This window comes from Cynocephalus volans, chromosome 8 (assembly GCF_027409185.1).
Source record: "Cynocephalus volans isolate mCynVol1 chromosome 8, mCynVol1.pri, whole genome shotgun sequence".
Taxonomy (NCBI): Eukaryota; Metazoa; Chordata; class Mammalia; order Dermoptera; family Cynocephalidae; genus Cynocephalus; species Cynocephalus volans.
Window position 1 is genome coordinate 80,513,932 of NC_084467.1, and position 23,894 is coordinate 80,537,825.

The 23,894-nt window shown below is 42.0% G+C and overlaps 1 protein-coding gene across 2 annotated transcripts in view; it reads right to left on the reverse strand.

The window, feature by feature from the left end:
- The window catches only part of TGFBR3 (transforming growth factor beta receptor 3), a 190,112-nt gene that overhangs the window by 38,744 nt on the left and 127,474 nt on the right, over positions 1-23,894 (reverse strand). For both annotated transcript variants that reach the window (XM_063104864.1, XM_063104863.1), the window contains exons 5-7: positions 9,461-9,644; positions 5,819-5,987; positions 3,947-4,094 (exon numbers count right to left, since the gene is read on the reverse strand). In XM_063104864.1, the coding sequence (XP_062960934.1) occupies positions 3,947-4,094; positions 5,819-5,987; positions 9,461-9,644 (501 nt within the window). The remainder of the gene's footprint in view (positions 1-3,946; positions 4,095-5,818; positions 5,988-9,460; positions 9,645-23,894) is intronic.

Genomic DNA, 23,894 nt, shown 5'->3' on the forward strand with positions numbered 1-23,894 from the left:
TTTAGCAATCCTGTAATTATATTCATTTGCAATTCTATTAACTGAATATGCTTACATTTTATGTTCTAAAATATTAACTAATTAAGTCACTATCCCTCTAAGTATCAGCATTTTACCCAGTGATACAAGTAGGCCATAAAGTTAGCTTTTACTGGGTAATCAGTTGCAAAATTAAAATGATAGAAATATTTTCAGAAAAAGATAGAAATGGACTCCGAGTAATCAGGACATGGAAGGTACACTTCTCCACCACCTGCTGACTCCTGTGGCAGTGATCTTGTCAGAGGCTGAGGGAACCGAACGCTGCAGAGGGCACCCCAAAGGGAAGGCACCACAATTTCAACAACTGCTCCAGCAAGGCTGGAAAGCCCTTCTAGCACGCAGATTATGCCATTTTCATGCTGTATAAAGATCACTTTAATTTCTACACCCAATGATTTTCTCCTACATACATGCAGCATTTTTCCTAAATTCCTCATTTGTTTCCCATTCTGTTTGCCCCTAACATGACTAAATATTAATCCGTTCCCACTGTAAAACCATCAAAGATTCACAGGCTCTAAGTTCTCTTGGTCTTTTTGGTTGTGGGATACTAGCTGAGGACACATTATATTTCAATTCAAAGCTTAAAGGTTCTCACCCGGTATCTTTTTCTATTACCCAAAGTGCTTATCTGAGGGAAAACTGCCAGACTGACCAATCACAACCTCCGCATGCAATGAACCAGACAGAACCTTAACCACATTCTGCAGACATTTGTAGACTCAGTTTCATAGATTTGGAATATTTTAGCTCCTACTCTGATTCAGAGAAAACTCCTTGGGGGAAAGGAAGGGTTAGAGAGAGAGAGAGAGAAAGAAAGAAAACTAAAATGAGGTAAAGAAGGATCCAACTCGTTCTTGGAACTTTTTATTCATTTAGTCAACAGCAGTTTCTTAGGCACAGTTCCTTCCAACCTTTCAAAGCAGCATATCGTTTTGATTGGCTGGAATCACAACATTGGCCTAAACAATGCTGGCTTGGCCTCATCTGCCCTAGTCTTTCATGTTGTTGGACAGCTGAGAAAATATCGTATTTCCAGAATGCTATCATCATAACTGCCACCTGTCCTTTTGCCCCAATATGGAGTGATCTGTTTACACCTTTCCACATTAAATCTAGAAGCTGTCAATATGTCTCCTAGTGATTATGCCTTGGAACTTAAAAAGCTAGACATCTATCTACACATTTATAAAGCAGCAAGCTGGGGACAATGGCAGGCAAGCTAGTTTTCATCACTGAACAAATTCCTCACCCTGCATCTCTGTGAGTGCCCAGGCTTTTTCCAACCTTAGAGGAACTAGTCCAAATGGGGGTGTTCAATGGAGTCTCCAAATACCACTACCATCTCTCCCAGTCCCATTTTTGTGACAGATGGTGAGCTAGGTAAAGAGTCTAAGTGCCTCTGCACCCCATCCCCCACTTGCATCAGAACTGATGGTGTGGGGGAAGGGGTTGACCAGAAAGGGTGCAGTGCATGTTCCTACTGGGATTTTAAAAAAAGGTCTTTCCTAAGAACAAGCTGGCCATCACCATCCTTAAAGTCCTGAGGCCACATGAAATAGTGTAAGAGGAAACCTCTAACAAGTTTCTTCCATCTATTCTTTTATGTTTTAGAGGTACTTCCTGCCATAAAGTGATTATGCATGGTCCACAGGGGACCTGAGGAAAGAGCCAGAGCTGGACATGACAATGTGGACATGTCCAGCATTCCCATTCTTGTCCACAGCCCAGCCCTTTGCATCTCTTTTGACCATTCTGTCATTTGGAGGACAAATGCCACACCCCAACACACACAGGCACAAGGCACCCATATTTAATGGTGCTCTGCTTTAAATTTACCCCATCAATTTCCTCACTATTTCTTTAGTACACATTTTTCTTTGTTTTCACCTTGTTTAAAGAAGGGCCCTAATTGTTCCTACAGACGCACTTTTAAAGAATTGCTTATGGAAAGAAGATGAATCCCCTTTTTATGCCAGGCACTGTACATAGGTGCTTTACTTATATTACTTATTTAATTCTCCTCCAAAATATAAGACAGGCATTACTATTCCTTTGTTAGAGAAGGAGAACCTGAGACTCACAGAACTTAAGTAACCATGTGACTACAACTTACCATGTGCAGGTGGTATGCCCAGTGCTTTAGGTGAAATACCCTGTAGGCCCTTAGCAAATACTTGTTGAATGAATGAATGAATGAACTCAGCTAGACCTCACAATAACTCTCAAGGTGAGTGCTATCATCACACCCATTTCACAGGTGAGCAAATAGACTCAGTGTTCAATCAGATTGCCCAATATCTGCTGGAAATAATGACAATAGGAGATGGGACTTGAATCTAGCCCTGTCTGGCACAAAGCCAGGATTCTTTCCACTCTACCATACTATTTCTGAAGGAAATACTAGAAACAAGGTCTCTATAAACCATTTCCCCCTTTCTAAGCACTAGTTTACACCTTTGTATTAGCAGGTACTTTTCCCTCACAGCACAGTCTGAATTCACATCTGAGACAGGGAGTTAGAAAATCACAAAGCATGAAACTGACTGAGAGAATAAAAAGAACATCATGAAACATTACCTAATTGTTTAGTAATGTTGTCATGCATTGTCCAAAACTGGCCTGAAACAGGAATACAGCCAAGGAGAGAAATATAAACAGATCTTGCATTGGGATGAGCAATCTTATTTCTACATTTTCTGATTCATATGAGCAATGCGGACATTCACAGCAAACTCCAGGACTGCCATGGACCAGGCACATACACTCAGGGAGAGCAGGAGCCATTGAAGGGTCAGGAAAGAATATTTACACAAGAACTCCAGCCGGGAATTAAAATGTACCGTATGTTTTTGCCTTTCAAAGCATGATTCCCTTTCCTGTTTTTGTTATTCTGAAATTAAAAACATTAGGTCGGTGTGCCAGGCTTTAGCAAAGGCAGCAGACACCCCAGGTTACCAGCAAGCCTCATGCCATGCCAGGGAAGGCAATCAAAACATCTCCAACTTTAGAAAATCAAGGCTGGGCTTTCTGCTTAACACCAAATTAACATACCACCGTTACACACGATGACTTATTGGGATCCTCCCCAAAAATAAATAAATAAAACCCACAGGAACCAGAATGATTACTTTAAAATTAAGATGTGTATGCTCATGGCTTTGCCTGCTGCCTCCAGTGAGTACTTGCACATAGCCTGGCCTTGGGAACTGTTGGCTCTACTCACTGCCGTGTCACATGGAAGGTGCTACGAGCTAACGATAATACCAAAACCAAAGGCATCCCACTCCCAAAATATTGAAAACATAAACCCAGAGAGAACAAACCAGTTACTATGATTCTTTTATCATTGTTTCACTCTTTAAAGGTAGAAATGAGAAAAAAGACATGCCAATACCAAGTATTTATTTCAAGAAGAAGAGTCTACCGTGTGAGTTGGGGTCAGCCTAATTTCCCATACCTTCCCTACATACCTAACCCCAAAGTAAGAGCCGATATTGAGGACCATGATGACACTGAGGCACTGACAGGACTCTTAACCATGAAAGGCTTAACTGCATTCATTATTTTACATTTACTATGACTGGAAAGCACACTAATACATTCCAGGAATTTCACAAATGAGGCAAGTGGGGTTCAGAGAGGTTAAAGGACTTGCCCAAGGTCACAATTCATACATGGAAGAGCCAGGACTCAAACCCAATCGGTCTTGACCCCAGAAGCTATGATTTAACCACTACTCTGCCCTTCTCAGGAGTAGCCAAGGAGCAGCCTATTTTGCAAAGTGAATAATAATTGAGACAGCTTAGAGTCCAAGAGGCAGAAACTTTACAAAAATAAAACAGGTAAGCACAGCTTAAATTATTGCTATTCATCAAAACAAAGAAACACTCAACCAACTTACAATAACTTTCAGGTGTCCTTTAACATCAAAAGATTTGATCACCCAGTTGACAGACTTTTTGCACTTCAAGATCAGGATGAGATTTTTGACCACCTCAGGATCCTCTTGAGAAGGTCTAATGTCAATTATTATATCCACCTGGAAAGCACTGTGAGTGGAAAACAAAGGCAGAGTTAGGACCTAAATGCCAGAAAGTTGCAACTATCTCCCCTCTTCCAAGTCTTCATGTTTCTAGTGTCTGGCCAGTTGATTAAAAAGCTGGAGTTGATCCCAGGCAAATGACATGTGCAAAACAGATTGTTATTGCACCCATAACAAAATGGTTTTACATAACAATAAGAACATATGCCTTGCTGATAATTAGCCACTAAAGTTTTTCTCTTCTATGAAAAACAAAAAAAGGTTGTTACTTAACGCAGCAGCCACTGTTTGAAGTGGACTTGAACAAACCAGAGGAGTTTACTTTTTTGAAGCAGAACTGTTGCTTTTTTCCAACTTTCACCATCTTTGATATGTAACTTTCCAATTTTCTATATGCTCAAATTCCTTCAAAACCAGAAGTGGGTGGCAGTTTGATGAGTGGGGGGTGGCAGGGAGGAGGGAGACATGGTGGTAAAAAAATTAGGAAACTTCAGAATAAAAGAAGAAGCAAAAGTCTTGATTTATATAAGGTTTGTTTAATCCATCAGCAATTGCTACAGAATCATATCTGCATTTAAATTCTCAAACTTCTGGATATACAGTTATTCAAATAAAGAAAACAGATGGTCAACCAAGTGATCACTGGAAAATTGATGAACATAACCCAAATTTCTAAGAATTCAGTAGAAAAGAATTTTTTACTAAACAATAACATCTCTGTCATATTGAATTTAAGAGAAAAGTCTTTATTTCCATCTTGGTTTTACACACTTGTAAAGCATAAAATGAATGGTATACTCAAATGAAGCCTGAGGCTTAGGGTCCAAGCACATTTGCCAGATTGCTTCTGTTCCTGTTCCCTTTTAATATTCCACAAAATTCTTCATGTGGGACAGAATGGAATCTTACCAAAATTGATCTATAGATTATTCAGTTTGAAATCAAAACTTGATTAGAATTTTAAATTTGAAATCCCTCTCCAACACAAATTTAAATTAAGTCACTAGTCCACATGAAATGCAGGCTAAAGTGGGAGAAGGACCTACTTTCCTTCTTTTTCTTTCTTTTTTAAATTCCCTAATTATGATTGATAGAGAGGATCAAATTTTCAGTCCAGGGGTAGGAAGCTGAGAGGGAGAACAAGCACACAAAGGGAGATGCAAGTTGTATCTAACAGCTCTTTGATATATCACCATGAAGGGCCACCCTCCCAACACACACACACACACACACACACACACACACACACACACACACACACACACACACACACACACACACACACACAGCTTTAAAACAGTTCTGAGTGCATAAGTGCTCTGAAGACACTATGAACAGAACTTTATTAAAAACAGAATGTTACTAAAATGATAATTATGTTAATAAGGCATACTTTGTAATTTTCTTATTGGTGATAACCTCAGTCCAAGGGGATAATGATGGAGCAAGAATGACTGTGTCCTATAATTACTATCCAGAATTTCAGAACAGGCTTTAGGAACTCATCTATCTGGAAGGTACGAGATCTAGAGACAGATGCAGGGTATAAAGTATACCACTGGTGCCTTACTCCCTTCTTCAAAGCGTCCGTGAACGACACCTGAAGCATTAACGCACCCTTCCCTTCTGCGTAGGAAGGGCTGCACCTCTCCCCGCCTCAAGTCAAGGAAGATCGTTACTTTCATCTCCTCTCAGTTCAGAAGACACACGCACACATGCATACTTGCTTACCTGTAGGGGTTAGAGTTAGGGGTGATTAGCTCAATGATGTGGACTTCCTTATCTTGGGGCTGGCTGGACATCACACACCCTTCTGCTGCTTTGGGCTGCAGGTACTCAGCAAGGTAGTTGAGAGAGAGAAAATTCTTCCCTATGTTGCATGTGGAAGGGAATACTTGATCTAAAAGTAGAGAAGCACAGGACAACCTGTCAACCCACTGAGCTACATGTAACCAGACCCAAAGGAAAGAGGGTGTTGGTGAAGCTGGGTATGTGCAGTACACACGGAACCACAAGCCCATGGGAATGGGCTTAGTCTGTGAACTCCTCAATGGCTGCCCCGAAAAGTCCATTATGGTCACCAGTGACCTCCTACTGTCCAGCTCTAGTGGCCTCTTTTTGTCTAAATTCTCTCCTTTCTTCTTTGCTATGATATTTCTCGTCCTCATCCATTTCCTCTGACCTATCTTTCAGGCTCTTTCACTGGCTCCTCCTTCTTAGCTCATCCTGTAAAAACCAGTGGTCCTTAATCTTTGGTGCATGTCAGAATCCACCTGTTAGGACCCTACCCCAGAGAACCTAACTATGAACATTTAGGTGGGGCCCAGGCAGCTTTCTTTCTTGGAAAGCTCCATAACTGATCCACTTCTAAACCAAGGCTAAGAACCTCAGCCCCTTCCTCAATCCTCTTTTTGTTTCACATTCTTCCTAGATGATCTCAATCACTCCAGTTTCAACTTTTACCTAGATCATGACTCTCTGAGCTAGACTTGTACTGTTATCTGTCTACCAAGCATCTCCCACCTAAAAATCCAATACATATTTCATGGTCAGGATATTCAACAATGAATCTATTATCTATCCCATCCCCAAATATGCTCCTTCTTGGATGTTTGCTATTTCAATTATTAGGAGAAACCAGTCACCTAGTTAATTCTTACCCACCAAGTAGAATTAATCATTCCTTCATATCTACTCCTCACAGTACTTTGTGCTCTGAAGATGAAAGGCAGAAGTTTGCGGGAAAACAGGGTGGACACACTTTTGCTCTTTCTCACAGTCTTGCCACAGACAACTGATATTTAGACGGCACCTTACAGTTGACAAGGTGCTTTCACAAACAGCATCTCACTGTGCTGAGGGAAGCTCACCACTCCCGTCCGGGAAAGCGATGCAAGTGAAGACACCCTCCAACGGCACATGCCGTGTACACAGCACTGCGGTTGATGGGCTTTCCATCCAGCAGTTTAAATGTTTAAACAGAACTTGAAACTGCTGACAGCATGACAGCTGGGACTAGTGTCAAGGAAGTTCTAGGTGTAGCAAGTTTTTTTCAGAAGGGGCAATTAATCAGAGAACTGGCACTTTAATGAAATCGACTTCTGCCTTTTTCATTTTAAGGACAGGATGCCAGGGTTCAAATCCATATGAAAGTCTCACTCGGGATTAAGGAATCTGCCCAGGAGGTCCCAAGATTAAGTTGATACTGCCCCCCTCCCCAAATTGCACAACCTCCCTTGTGCTGACGTCTGTAGCACACACAGCAGCATCAGAGCTCTGGCTACCATGACAGCCCTGGCACCACCCCTAGAGCAGATGTGACCAGAGCAGTTCACAAAGCTCCTGCTTGGAGACTCAATGCAAGAGAGCCTTGGCTCTGCATTCTACATTCTTCTCTAAAAAACCCCTCAGAGATAACAGCCCAAGGCTCCCTCCATGTCTACTGAGGGTTTTACCAAATGACCAGATGAGGTATGTACACCCTGCAGCTGCAGCCCTGCGGATGCCTCCCCCAGATCACAGGACAGAAAATGATATTGGGATGGCAGGGCTGAAATTTAATAAGAATTGAATCAGAAGGTGTGTGTACCGGCCAGGGACAGGCCAGTCAAGAGACTAGGACCCTCCTGGGACTGTGGCCTGCATATCCAATGCACAGATGTGCCTAGTTTGTATTTGGCAGATAGTAGGCATATGGTACAGGTTTCCTGAATTAACAAATGGTGATGTGAGAGTTGAGACAAATAACAAAAAATCTACCCAAGTTGTTAAGCCACTAGGAAAAGTTTAATTGTTCAAAAGTTGCTGTTATTAAGGGCTCCAGTCCCAGATGCCATTGTCGCTAAGTTAAATAAGCTGATCATTTCTTGTTGTGTGGGTTTTTTCCCCCCAAATGACTTTCTGCATGCCTGGCATCAAAACTTACACCAAGTGCCAAGTAGAATGGAAACCACAAAGGGGAATCCCCGGGTAGAAACCTGGCAAGTTTGGGGGTGGGAGGGAGTCACATGTTTATTTGCATTTTAGGAAAAGGCTAACAAATGACTTTGAGACCCAGAATGAAATACTCGGAGAGCAGGAATGAGCCTGGGAGGTAGGTAATACAAATGCCTCATTTTCCTGCTGTGGAAACTGAGGCTCTGGTGGTAAATCAGTGTTGCTTGAAACCTCACAGTTACCAAGACCAGGAGGGATAAGAATCGAAACTCCTCGATTCTTCTGCTCTAGCTACACAGGTTAGAGCAGCTCTCAAATGTTAGCGAGCATCCAAATCACCTGGGGCTCATTAAAACACTGACTGCTGGATCCCACCTCCAGAGTTTCTGATTCAGTTGGTCTGGTTTAAGCCTGAGAACTGGCATTTCTAACAAGTTCCCAGGCAACACTGATGCTGCTGGTGTGGGAACCACACTGTGCAAACCAAAGAGAATCACAGCCTGGGATCCCTGGGTTCAAGGAGGGTAGGGACAAGGCGGGTTCTGGGAAATCAGCTGATGAGGCTTGCTCAGTAGAGCCTGACACATGGTGATAAACCAAGGAACCTCACTTTCTCCAACTGCTCCTCTCCACGGTGTGGGCCAACAACTTATACCCAACTGGTGGTTGGAGTCAAGTTTCAAGGGCTCCAAAGGTGTCACCAAGGAGTCAACCAGTTTTTACTGGACTGGACACCTGGTCCTCTAAGTTCACTTCCCTGCCCTGTATGTGGCTTAATGATAAAAAAAAAAAAAAAAGTTTTTAAAAAAATAATAGGCTTTCAAAAGTGAGTCACCAGATATTTATATCCCTCTACACGGCAAGTAAATTAAAATAGGCAATCTCTTATGAAGGCCATACAGTTCCTTTCCCCAATAATTGGTCCTTGTAACAGGCATTAGTGTTAGAAATATGTTTAAACATTTTTCCTCTGCTATTGTCCAAAAGGTAACTGATGTTTCAACACCATAAACTGACACTGGTTTCAAACGTTTGCAGAATAATGTTTAAGAGGACGCCCCGCCTGCTGACCTGCCCTGCCAACCCCTCCTTCATTCCATCAGTGTTCACCTCCTTTCCCGCACCCTCAGCTTCTCACCCTCCGCTTGCTTCTTCCGACTTCTGTGCGCAGATGTCTCCCAAATCCCACACGACAACCTCCCCCCCCCCAACCATGCGACTCCCAATTTCTCACTTGGCCATTACCACGCCTGTTCCCTCAGGAGGAAAAAAGGAAGGAGGGCATGAGGGGGAGAGGAGGCCCAAACGACGCCCCCGGTCCCTGCCAGCTCCAACACTCTGTAATTCTACGGTTCCTCACCCTAACCATCTGGTCTCAGAAAAGAAAACAAGTGACTGTCGTAAATCAGCCGTTAACTGAAGCCACATAAAATTTACCTTCCCCCACTTTAATATAAATGTTTCTTGCTATCTTGAGTTCAGTGAATGAAGTAACTGCCCCATACTCCTTTCGGGCCCAATTTAACAGATGTTCATTTCCATGGGGGAAATTCCTTTCTTCTGTTTCTGCCGTCACGGAGAAGTCTCCCGATGAAAACTGGACCACAGAACCCTCAGACACCTAGAGGAAACAGAATTTTGCATATTTAACATTGAGATATTTGTCAGTCAAACCTCTTCCCTTCAGTCTACAGGCAGATGAGCTTTTTTCAGCAGCTGATTCAAGAAATAATCCCAAACCTAGTTCTCCCACATAATGGTAAAACTACTAATGCAGAATGTAACTTTGAACTTTTTTTTTTTTAGTTTTATTTTATTTTTGTCAATATACAATGTGGTTGATTATTGTGGCCCATTCCCAAAACCTCCCTCCCTCCTCCTTCTCCCCCCTCCCTCCCAACAACCGCATATCTGTTCGCTTGTTGTATCAACTTCAAGGAATTGTAATTGTTGTGTCTTCTTCTCTTCCCCCCAGTTTATTTGTGTATTTATTTATTTATTTTTAGCTCCCACCAATAAGTGAGAACATGTGGTCTTTCTCTTTCTGTGCCTGACTTGTTTCACTTAATATAATTCTCTCTAGGTCCATCCATGTTGTTGCAAATGGCAGTATTTCATTCTTTTTTATAGCAGAGTAGTATTCCACTGTGGAACTTTGAACTTTGAAAGAAATGTGTGATGACAGGCTGCACTGTGTTCTGTGAGTAATCAGAAAAATATATCATTGTTGAGCCAGCCCGTGGCTCACTTGGGAGAGCGTGGTGCTGACAACACCTAGTCAAGGGTTAAGATCCCCTTACTGGTCATCTTTTTTTTTAAAAAAAAAAAAGAAAAGAAAAGAAAAGAAAAAAAGAAAGAAAAATATATCATTGTTATTTTTAATATCTAAAGTGAAGGCCAGCCTTGCAAGTAGTGTGTTTCAAGTCAAGTGGGAAGCCTTGCTGAGTGTTCTCAGTGCTCATAATGGGCTGCAGGATCAGGGCAAGTGATCCCAAAGTCCTGCTAGCAACTGAACAGGACTCCCAGGTCTTCCACAGCCACAGCATCTGCTAATAGAGCTACCACAACAGGAACCCAGTGAGAGCCCTTTTGGTTTATGTTCTCCTGAGCACTGAGATAAACAGAATGGCCAACGGTTGCCCGTCTTCTACCACATTACTCTATTTCATAGCAGTGAGATGAATGTGTATAGCAGTTTATTTTGTAAGACCCCCAAATTCCCATAGATAATGAAGTCAAGAGGCTGTTAATCTAATCCTAATAAAACTTTCAGGATGATTTATGCAAGTGTCACATTCTTGCTAGATGTATTTAGCCCATCGCTGACCTAGCCAATTAACACAAACAAAAGAGGAAAATAATCATCTTGTTGCTATACTATAATCAAAGTTAATCGCTGGTGAAAAATATGCATGCCATCTTTATTGGCTAACGTTTAAAAAATAACTGATTTTATCAATGTTAAGGTGAAACCTCAAAATGTGGGCAAAAAAGCTCACAAATTCCCAAGTCAAGGAACTATAAATATCTTGTATTAAATTTCACATTAACTATTTATTCTTAACAAAAAGCAAGCAGTTTCTGAAGGGATTATAAATAGACTGCCTTGGGTTGAATATCTCCCCAAACTTTATCCCCACTGTAACTGATGAGGGTGGGAAATTCTATTATGGTAATTGAAAGGTAGGGCCTTGGAGAGGTGATGAAGTTGATGGTTTAATGGTGCTCGTTGGAGTAGTTCTGAAGGCTTCAAAAGGAGAGTGCATGAGGAGCTATCTCTCTCTGCTCCATCATTTCTGCTAGGTGAGATGCCTGGGTCACTGTTGCCACCAGCAAGACCCTCACCCAATGCGTTCCATGGACTTTGGACTTCCCAGCTTCCAAAACTGTAAGCAGTAAATTTTGTTTTCTTATAAATTACCCACCTCCAGGCATTTCATTTTAAGCAACAGAAATGGACTAATACATAGACTAAAAAGCAAACTGAAGTCAGGGATTTTGCTAATGGTTCTATTGCTTACAGAAGTGTTTTCAATTTTAACACACATGCAGAATAGTACTTACCCAGCTACTGTGAGAGGCATTAATATTTTCTATTCAGTTATATATATAGTACGTACACAGCTACTTCAAAAAGTTTGTGGAAGCTCCTACTAGAAGCAGGCAAGAGAGCAGCACTCAGGGTCCTAGTCAGGAGCCAAAGGCAGCCAGCACCCTCTGCCCAGAAGCAGGTGAGAGAGCAACACCCAAGATCCTAGGCAGGACCCTAGGCAGCCAGCACCCTCCACACAGAAGCAGGTAAGAGGGCAATTCCTGGAGTCCAGGGCAGGAGCCAAGAGCAGCCCCCTCCCCATCCAGAAGGAGGCGAGATAGCAACACCCAGAGTCCTAGGCAGGAGCCAAGGGCAGCATGCCCCATCCAGAAGCAAGCAAGAGAGCACACTGAAATCACCACTTCCATGCAGGTGGTCCACCACAGCCACCTCCAGAGACACAGCTGCTGCAAAAGCAGGTTGATGCCACAGCAGTAGCCATAGCCACCATGCAGGCAGCCCTCTAGAGACTCTACTACATTAACACAAAGAGAGTCACCAGCGGAGACTGGAAAAAGAAGAGGATGTCTCTCTTTGCATAGCCAACTCCAGAATAATAGAAGAAGTAACTGCTCTATCAAATGGCCAGACATAAATGTAGAGGTATCAGAAATATGAAAACCCAGGAAAATATGACACCCCAAAAGAATACAGTAATTTTCAAATATCAGACCCTATGGAGCAGAAACCTCTTGAAATGACTGAATAGAATTTCGAGCAACAATCTTAAGGAAACTCACCGAGATACAAGAAGACTCAGTTAGACAACATAATGAAATGACAAAAAAAAATCCAGGATATGAAGGAGGAAATTTACAAAGAGATTAATACCTTAAAAAAGAATGTAGCAGAACTCATGGAACTGAAAGATTCACTCAGCAAAATAAAAAACACAACCAAGAGCTTAAGCAGCAGGCTAGAACAAGCAGAAGAAAGAATTTCTGATCTTGAAGACAGTCTCTTTGAAATAACCCAGGTGGACCAAAAATAGGAAAAAATAATTTTTAAAAATGAAAAAAATCTGAGAGAGCTAGCAGACAACCTTAAGCACACAAACATTAGAATCCTGGGTGTTTCAGGAAAGGAGAAAGGAAAAGGCATGGAAAACCTATTCAATAAAACAATAATGTTAAACTTCCCAGGTATAAGAACAGATATGCACCTTCAGATCCAGGAGGCTCAAAGATCCCCAAACAGATTCAACCCAAAAAGATCCTCTCCAAGACACATTATAGTCTAAGTGGCAAAGCTCAAAGACAAACAATCTTAAAAGCAGCAAGAGAAAAGCATCAAGTCACCTATAAGGGAGCCCCTATCAGACTAACAGCAGACTTCTCAAGAGAAACTCTACAGGCCAGAAGAAAATGGGATGATATATCCAAAATACTAAAAGAAAAAAAAAAAACAAAAAACTGCCAGCCAAGAATACTCTATGCAGCAAGGCTGTCCTTCAGAAATGTGGGGGAAATAGCATATTTTCCAGACAAACAAAAACTGTGGGAGTTCACCATCACACAACCAGCCCTACAAGAAATCCTCAGGGAAGTCCTGCATCCGGAATCCAAAAAGTAATAATCACTACCACAAAAAACAAGAAAGAACAAAACCCACTGGTAGAACAAAAATGCAAATGAGAAAGAGAAAGAAGTTAAATCTTACACCACGAAAAAGAATGATAATAATGCCAACCTTATTTCTGATCTTAGTAATTTTGTCTTCTTTCTTTTTTGTCTTGGTCAGCCTAGACAAAGGTTTGCAAATTTCATTGATCTTTTAAAAGAGTCAATTTTTGGTTTTGTTTATTTTCTCTATTGTTTTTTAATTCCCTATTTCATACATTTCTGTTGTAATCTTTCTTATTTCCTACTTATATTTGCTTTTGGGTTAGTTAGCTCTTTTTCTATTTTCTTAAGGTAGACATTTACATTACTGATTTGAGATTTTTCTTAGTTTTAATATAGGTGTTTACAAGTATAAATTTTCGTCTAAGCTCTGCCTGAGCCCTGCATCCTACAAATTTTGATGTTTCTCTTTAATTTTTATCTCAAAATACTCTCTTATGCCTCTGTGATTTTCTTTTTACCTATTGTTCATTCAGGAGAGTGTTGTTTAATTTCCACACATTTGTGAATATTCTAAATTTTCTTCTGTTATTGTGGTCAGAGAACATATTTTCAATGATCTCAGTCTTTTTAAATGTATTAAGACTTGTTTTGTGGCAAACAAAACAGAATAAAACCTACATTTTACATTTTGTAATGACGAATATGCCAACTATCTTGATCTGATCATCACATATTGAACACAAATATGATAGTCAACTCTGCATCCCCACAAATCAATTATGTTTCAATAAAAACATTATTTTTAAAAAAGTTTGTGGAAAATGGAATTAAAAGATAATACAAATCTTTCCATAAACTTTGAAGACTCCTCATATATTTTTTAAATGCTGGCAAAGAAGTACTTTACTTCATTGATTCCATGACCTAGTAATGCTGCAGTTTGCATCTTGGCTAAAACCAGAATCCCCTGAAGAGCTTCCAAATCTTCTGATGTCCATACCATTTAGAATCTTTGGGGTGAAGCATGGGCATCAGAATTTTTTTAAGCTCCCTGGGTGATCCCAATATTCAGCCTCATTTGAGAACCCCTGCCTTAATGGACACTAGGGATCCATAGTTTGAGAAGCACTGTTACAGGACAGGCCCAGTGTGGGCCACCCCATAGCTTCCTCTACACTAGTGGTTCTAAACCAGGGGGATTTTGTCCCCCAGAAGGCATGTGGCAACATCTAGAAACATTTCTGATTGTCACAACCAGGAGGGAGGTGCTACTAGCATCTACTAAGTAGAGGTCAAGGATGCTGCTAAACATCTCACAACACACAGGACAGCCCCCCACCATAAAGAATCATGCAAAATGTCAGCTGTGCAGAGACTGAGAAATCCTGCTCTACACTTTAGACTCACTGAATGTTACTACCACTCAAACATCTACTAGATTCCCAGTTTGAATCCCCCAAATTGACGACCCTTTCTGTGCTAGAAATCAGGCTGTTTAGTACTTAATAGGGAATAAGAGGGTATTTCTGGCTTGTATTGGCTTAGGAAGCCCAGAACTAACCGTTCATAAACTGGGCATAAATTATGACCACTCACAATAACTACCATTTACTGCACACCTTCTATGTATCAGGCACCATGAAGTGCTATCAAGTGTGGTAAGGACAGTTTCTAAATGTCCTGATGCCAGTTATAAGCAAAACCAGTGTGGAATGTTTAGCTTTGACCTTGTGTTGACATGGCCTGCATAAGAAAAAGACTGTGAGCCATTTTCCTGCCAAACAAGAAGCATGCCCACCTATGTGTGACTCCTCTGAAGCTTAGCTACTCAACACTGAACTTTAAACAATGTTTATCTGGTTTTCTGACTTTAGCACTGTAGTAAAATCTTCTTTTCACTGAAAAGCACTTGTACTAAAAAGGCATTTGGCATTTTTATCAAGCCTGTCACCAGGAGGAAAAAAAAAAAACCAACCCACAACAGTCCAGAGGCCTTTCTCCCACAGCCAGCACAGTTTCAAAGTTTGGGCAAGTGTCCCTAGATGCTCTGCTTCTTGTGTTCCCATTCAAGTTTCAGCCATAAACTACAACACTTGGGTTTTAAATACGTTACACAGAGTACATTTTTTCAGAGTGGAAGGTGGGACATATCACGCTGGTACATTCCAGAGGCAAGAAAGTGAACAGTATAAATAAGAGAAGAAATCAGCAGCAACTTGGGAATGTGTCCCGGAGGGTTGAAAAAGTGATGCCATAATGCAGCTGATTTTTTGATAAGGGACAGATCATGCTGCTCCTGCCACGCACCCTCAACCCTACTCGAGTCTGTCTTCTCCTGGCCAGCAGCAATAAGGTTCATACGCTCCGGGCTGAGGAATCTGGGAATGGAGTTAATTGAGCTGAGGAATCTGGGAATGGAGTTAACTGCCGCTCCTCAGGCACATTCCAATAGGAAAGCAAAACTGCCAGGAGCAGTGAGGTGTCCCTGACTGCAGGTCAGTGGAAATTTTCCACTGCAGCAAGGGGTTAGTCAGCACTCTTCTCCTGACCTCTGGCTCTACCCCAGCCCCCACCAAGTTTTAGAAGGTATTGTTCAGATGTGATTTCCATCTGAGCCTCAGGACCTGTGTGGTAGGCTACTATGATCTCCATGGTAGAGAGGGGAAAACCTCAGAGAGGCTAATGGCTCACCCAAGGTCGGAGAATCAGCAGCAGGGCTGAGCATGAGACTGACTCCTGGTCACAACTGGCCTCTGCTTGAACCCTCGTTATCTTCCAACACAGGTTGTATCCTGTTCCCCTGCCTGGACCAGTCTACCCCACCTTGCTCACCTGGTGAACTGCTGCTCATCCTCTCACAAGTATCACCTTCCCTGTGAAGCCCCCAGCTCCCTTCTCCCCTCACGTGGGAGCTGTCCCTCCATGTCCTGTCTGTGCCTCCAGTCCATCCCCTCCCTCAAATGAACTCACACGGTTCATCGGCACACCTGCCACCTTCACTTGACAAAGAACAACACCATGAAGGCCACTGAACTATCTTGTTCATTCTGAATCTCCAGGAACTGGCTCAGTGCTTGGCACAAAGCTGGGACCCAATAATTGCTTGCCAAGTGAAAGCTCCATGTTGTTACTTACAGTAAAGAATATGCCATAATTTCTTCATTCCTGTTACTCAAACTCCTTGCTTCCTTCACTGCCCAGGAAATGAGCTTTCGGCCAGGCTTTAAAACTAATGATTTGATTTTTCACCTAATAACTCTACCTAAAAACCAATTATTAAAGCATATTTAGTAGTTCAAGGTCACCCCCCACAATCCACTGAACTTTCCTCCTGCTTGCTAATTAAAACCCAATCCTCTGACATTCCCTGACATGACAAATGTCTTCCTGTGGGAATGAACAGAGCACTGAGCTCCAAGGCTCCCAATTCTTAGCAAGAGTCTGTTGAAGGGCAACCATGAAGCACTGCAGGGTCTAACAGATGCACACTGAGCCGTCTCCTCTCCTGAATGCTCTTCACTACTTGAACCACGCACAGCATTTGTATTTTAAATTCTGGTTATGCTACCAGACTTTTTTGAAGAGCAGAACATTACTCTATCTGCCAGTGCTGGGAGTTTTATTACAAGAACTTACGGCTAGGCAATGAGAGCCAAGTTTATTATTTTTTCTGGATCAGATTCAACAACCTCATCCAAAAGTGCATGAAAAACGCAAAAGAAGCAGGCAGCCCTTTTGTTTCCACACCTGTGTTTAAGCTTTAACTCTTCAAGTCCTAAGCAGACCTCTGGAAGCCTCAAGGTTGATTTCGCAAGCCGAATGAAGTGAACAGGTCCTCGCTCGTGGGTACAGACACTGTTTCTGGAACTGAGCCTCTTCGTGGGAGCACTCACCACAGCAGCCGCTCACTCCGAGACCCCGCGGGTCATGTCACAGTCTCTCTCTGGGCCTTCCCCAGTTGTTTCGGTCTTCAGTGGGGAGGAAGAGAGCAGCTTTGCTGTAGATAGTGCCTCCTCTTGTCCTATCACCATCCTCCTGCCTCCTGACCCCCACCCCAAAAGAATGTTCCCAGATAAATGGTATCAGTGAGAATTCTGGCCGCACTGGAGGTGTGTGGTGGCAATGAAGTCTCTCACTTTAAGGTTCACCTCCTTCAAGTCCACTCAGAAGTTACCTTCTCAATGGGGCTTATTTAAAATTACAACTCAAGCACCCAGCCCCCACTCTAGCAATCCTAATTCCCCCAAACCTACTTTACATTTTATTTCTATACTACCTGTCACCTTCTAAAGTACCACACAATATACTTATTTATTATGCTTATTGCCCGTCTCCTCCCACTAGAATGTAAGCTCCTTCAGAGGCTGGGATCTTAGTCTGCTTTGTCCTTGGGTATATCCTAGGCACCTAGAACAGTGTTGGACACAAAAAAGTTCTTCATTAGGTGTTTGTTTAATGAATAGAATGAATCTTGAAGTTTGACTGATTGGCAGTGCCTGACTAAAGTTCCATGCTGAGAAGGATTCCGAGGTCACAATCAGGAGTAGAGGAGAAATGGGAAAAAGCATCATCATCAATCAGGGCCATCCTGGCTTTACAGCTATGCTGTCCAATACAGTAGCCACTCGCCACATCACCATAAAACACCTGAAATGTCACTAGTTACATTGACCTTTGTTGTAAATGTAAAATGCATACCAGAGTTTGAAAACTTAGTACAAGAAAGAAGTAAATTATCTCATTAATTTTTTATTGGTTGATTACATGTTTAAGTGATATTATTTTGGATACACTGGGTTAAATAAAATATCATTAATTTAACTTATTTCTTTTACTTTTTTAATTGCACTAATAGATGACTTAAAATTACATACACAGTTTACATTAATTTCTATTGGACAGAGCTGCTCTAGATCCTCCTCTAATATCACCCTAAGGAAGAAACATGTTTATGAACTGATAACGTGCATCAATCCAGCTGCTCCTTGGTCTGGTTTCAAAACAAAGATCAATGTCAAGAAGACATCTCAAGCCCAGTGCTTCCCAAAGTTTGATCCTCAGATGAGTGTATCACAGACAGAAGTACGTTAAAACGCAGATTCCAGGGCAGTAGGGGAGGTGTGTGGAAACATAGGATCCAAGAAACCATATTATGATCCTCCCCCACCACCTGTGATTCTGATGAATATTTGAAGAACACTGCTCTAGGCCAGAGATATGAATATTATTTAAACTCAAATATTCTTTATAAAGCTTGAATGGGATTGCTTGGAGAACAAGCAAGAATCTCCTCCCCTACACTGATGGAAAAAAGCCAAGAGTGAGAGAGTAAAGCCAAGTCATGGATGGAGTCATCTTCTTGCACAGCTAAAAAGAAAGAAATGGGCCTTATGAAATAAGAGAAGCCATAGCTCTCCAATGATAAAGAACCGCCTGCTGAGATCTCAGAGGAAAATCTGTTCCAGGAACCTGTCACTCTCTCTGTCTCTCTCTTGCTCTCTCTCACACATGTGCCTGCGTGCTACATGCGTGTGTGCGCGCGCGCGCACACACACACACCCTATAGCTCAGCTGTGGCCCATTTGGAGCTTGAGTTATTGGTTGGGTGTGTGCCTGCTATTCATGGTACAGGTCCCTGAGGCTTCTCTAACTCACACACCCAACTTCACACATGTCCATAATTTTGGCATTGGTGGAAGTTCAAAACTTGCACAATGAGAATCAGCTCCTTTCCCTCTTCTGTCCTACCCTACACCTAACTTTTACTATTCCTCTTCCATTTTCCTGACTCCTGCACAAAGAAATCTCTTTTTGGAGTTGCCTATTCAGGAAAATAGAGCAAAACAAGGAAAACAAATAAAGCAAAGAAAAACACATTGATAGTTCAGAAACACCTGCCCCACCAAGAATTTGCTAGCTCAATTCCACTGGGGGAAAGACATATGGTAGAGGAAAACAGGCAATTCTCTAGAATCTAGGTTTCTGTTTAGCATCCACAGATTGGCCCTAGAACTCATAAGAGCTGCCACAGAAAGGCATTATGGAGATTATACTTTCATGTATTTTGTGCACACAAAGTCCAGCAAAAACAAACTTACTGGAACAGTACTGAAATATTTACCTCCCAAATGAGGATTGAATCCTACATTCTGAAAAACGAAAATCACGTGTTCTCCCTATCCAATTCCTGGGAGGACTGTATTGCTTATTTCCACCAAAACTACGTGACGTGAAATGCAATCTGGAACATGTTTTCTATTAACATATATCATAACTCAATGTTGTTTTTAAAAAATGATTTTTTTAAAGAAATAATAACTTCCATGCCCATGAACCTACATTCATAATTTGCCAAGCTACATATTCATGAGCCATGTGATTATGATATCTGTGCATTCAAGAAACATAAATCCATGCAACAATTTTTAAATTTGGGGGGTTTTATTTTGTACCCAAAACCAGATTACCTTCTTCCAATAAAATGACTTAAAACATATTCAACTATTATTTTTCTCAAAACATTCATTATGCTCACCCTGTTTTAAATTTTTATTTTTCCTGAAATATAAAGATGTAAAAGATTGAAACTGCTCTGTGTTCTCAATGCCCTGCATGTTTACACATGCCCAAGAAAGCTCTGAGATGCTGCCTTCCAAACATGAACATGTACAAACTTGAACATGAGCCAGTACAAAAGCAATACTCTAATCTCCTATGGAAACATAACAAGGACGACAGTATGTGAGTTCAGTAATTATCTACACAAAAAGCAAAAGATCTCTGTTCATCTGAAAAACCAACTCACTCCCCACAGGTTATCAAATTAATGAAACATGAGCTGCTTTATAACACAGTTTTCCAAAGTAGAGTTGAGGCTACACAGGGATCCTCCCCAGCCTTACAAAATAATCTCCCCAGACTCCTAAATTTACCCTTCCTCATCTTCCAATGTTAGCATGATCTTAAGAGGACCCCAAAATTCAAAGGGCATTTGCCATCCAAAGGGTGTTTTTCAGGAAAAAATTAAATGTCAGCATTGTTACTATTACTTGCCATGTTCCTCAATCTATTTTTGTCCTCCAAATGCGCTTCTGGGAAATCCCTCACTAGGGAGTACATTTTCTTTCTTTTTTTTCTTTTTTTTAAGTTACATTCAATCTGCCAAGCCAAGTTCAAGGGCACAAACTGCTGAATTTTACACCTGGCTTCAGATAGTTTCCTAGAATTCTCTTTATAGAGTTCTTTTTCATCAAGGCTGATAATCTCAGTTCCATTTTACAGACAAGGAAATCGAGGATCTGAGAAGCTAAAGGTCTGTCCAAGGCACAAAACTGGTAGATAGCAGCGTTGACAGTGGAGCCAAAGACCTTGTTTCTCACTCTAGATCTCTTTTTATTCCACCACCATGGAGTAGTCAGCTACTGAACTCAGAAATCAGTAGTGCAGGGTAGACAGGGGCCTCCCTTGGCCCCGTATTAATACAAGGATACTTCAAAAAGTTCGTGAAAAATAAGAATTCAAAGATAATAAAAATCTTTCCATGAACTTTTTGAAGACCTGTTGTAGAATGCTGGGAGATAAAAATCATAAAGATTCATACTGAACACTGACTAAGTGCACGTTACATAAATTCTGAATCCTCAACTCTGCCAATTAAAGAAACTGGGTCTCTAAGCAATTAGGTAAAGTGCCAGATCATGTAGTTTTTAGCAAGGGATGAATGAAGACTTAAACTGTCTGTTGGATTCCAAAAACTATGCTCTTGCCACTCTGGGAAGGTGGACACTGAATGTGTCTGGAAAGGTCATCTCCTCTCTTTGGTGAGGGAACAAAGATCTGGGTAACTTAAGCCAAGTTTTCTATCAAGACCAAGTAGGCAACTACAAAGCAACAGTCACCAGGCTTTGAAGAAAGTGAAAAGAAAAAGCAGTAAGGCAATGCAGGGGTTACTGCCCTTCTCTGACTCTTGCAGAGATTCTCCCTGCTGGGTTGTTTCCTTCTCTGGCGCCCCCCCTCCCCAGCAGCCTGAGGAGCTGTCCTGGTGACCCCGGAGGAGAAAGGGAATTAAAGGGGCAGACTGAAATAGGAATGACTGTCATGGAAACAAAATAATTACTTGGCTGGAAGGCAAGTTATAGTAAACAACAACAACACATTGCCAAGGATCTTAAAATGGTTGAATGGAGACTACAGTGGATACGGTGCGGCAAGAATATCAGGCTGTGTAAATTTAAGATGTAGATACTTCTGTGATGTCCAGTTTTATACGTCAACTTGGCTAGGCTTTAGTCCCCAGTGATTCAATCAAACACTTGTCTACATGCTGCTGTAAAGTATTTTGTAGATGCAATTCAAGTCTTTAATCAGGAGGATCTAGGGAAGGGAGATTGTCTTAGGTAATCTGGGTGGGCCTGATTTTACTAGTTGAAAGCCCTTAAAAGCAGACCTGAGGCTTCCCTGAGGAAGATGAAATTCCACCTGTGGACAGCAGCTTTGGCTGATGCCTGAGGGTACCCACTGCTCTTCCTGAAGGCCTCCTTATGGATTTCTGAATTGCCTTGCCTGTCCCCACAACTGCGTAAGCAATAAACCCCTTCGTATATACCCCTCACTGGTTCCGTTTCTCTGGATAAACCTTGACTGATACAGCCTCTGTGAATGGCTGATACAAGCCCCAGGAGAAATGAAGCTGCATATTCTGGCCCAGCAACCACAGACCTAAGAACAGTTTGAAAAAAAAAAAGGTTCTAATGGACATATCCTTGGGGGGCAGGAATGGAGTTGGGGCCTTCAGTCCAAAACAACTGGCTGGAGCCCCCTTAAACTTCCTAATATTAGCTCTGGAGCAAAGGCAGACCACATTCTTGCTCCCACCCCCATTTTCCAGTTTTCATTTAACAGTCTCTGAAGAAGACCAAGGTGGTCTCCTATGCCAGAGCCAAGAAGGTTGAATTGAACACATTTAGCACCCATGAAGAAATGATCCCCAGAGGGCTAAAAACAGATGCAGATACTAATTAAGTAGGGCATCCTGGTGGAGCTGATGCAGCAACAGGAGCCCAGAGAGAAAATGTTCTTAGGAAAGAAGTCAAGAAACAGTTTTAAAATCCTTCTCCAAGTGAAATACTGGCATGACCTAGATCCCAGTACCGAAACAAGTCATTCACAACACACTTTGCTGAGACAAGACCTTTGCTCATCTGACCAGATGCCCTGATTTAGTTCTAAGGGTTCAATTCTGAAGCCCTGTTCTTGGGACAGTCATTAATGTCTACAGGCTGGAGACTAGAGTTACAGATGATATCACAGTCACGTCCTCGAGTCAGGCAGTGTGACTATCCCCAATGAGGTCCCCTTTAACATTCAGGAAAGTATTATTATTGCTAACATTTAGTGCACACTTACTATGTGCCAGACACTATTCTAAGCACTTTACATGGGTTATAGCCACCACTTACTAGCTATATGACCATACACGTGTCAACGTAACCTCTTTATCTCAGTTTCCTCATCTTAAAACGAAAATAATAATACCTACTTCACAGCCTTGTTATGAAGATTAAATAAGGTAACACATGTAAGTGTTCAGTAGAGTGCCTAGCACATGGCACACACTATAAGTGTTTGCTAAGTATGCACATACATGTATATGTGTCTTCACAACAGGCCATAAGGACTATTTGACAGATCTTGAGGTAGACAGGCCATGTTCATTCCTCACTGTGGCAGGACCATAGCCTTCTTGTCCAAACTGCTAAAAAGGGATATAAGAACTCTATTTTCAAGGGTTGGGGCAGTGGTGCTCCAAACAGCAGCTCTGAACATCATCAAGCAACCTGTATCACCGAGAAACTGCAGTCTCTCAAGAATGGGTTCTCCGTGATAACGATGGAAGGGCTAGAGGCAACAGGGCAGTGACCACTGTGGGCTTTTGCCAGAGGAAGTACGTGGATAAGCCCCTGACTTCCAGGTATACCCTGGGTCATAGTATCAGCACCCAAATGGGACAAGGCAGAGGCAGGCCAATGATGTCTCCCTGGCACAGGGGCACTAGCAGCCTACATTTGCAACCAAGACGCCAGGCCATCTAGGGATAGGATGTTAGGAACCAAATGCAAAAGCAGATCTTGGGATACAAATTCTACCCTGGACACAGAAATAATAAAGGCTAGAGGGACACCTGCCTCCTCTACAGAAATCAGAAGTGGCTTCCAAGCCAGACAGTTTAGATGAGGGGATGTGAGGCGCAAGAACCAGGTTGCCTCAAATAAACCCAACAACCTGTGCCCAGGAAAGAATTGGACCATCCTGCAGTCACTTTCTGGGATGGGGAGTGTCAGCCACCTGTGGGGAACATTTACAAAGGGCATCGCTGTCTGCAACTTATGAGAGGACCAAGGCACAGCTGTAAGCTTTCAAGGCAGCCTCCACAGTCTTCCAGGACATAGATTTTTTTCCCCCACCCATTACATGAAAATAAAATATTCTGCAACCTCCCTTAACAAAACATTCACTTTATCTACCAAATAGTTCTGTGAAGGTTGTCTACCACATCACCAAGGACAGCAGAGATGTAACATTTGATACAATTGCCCAGTGCTTGGGAAGGGCAGATGCATCAGATTACCAGATTAGCCTTAGACAATAAAGCCTCAAAGGACATCATGGGACTCAACACAAAGAAACACCAACCTTCCCTCCTCAGTGAAAGAGA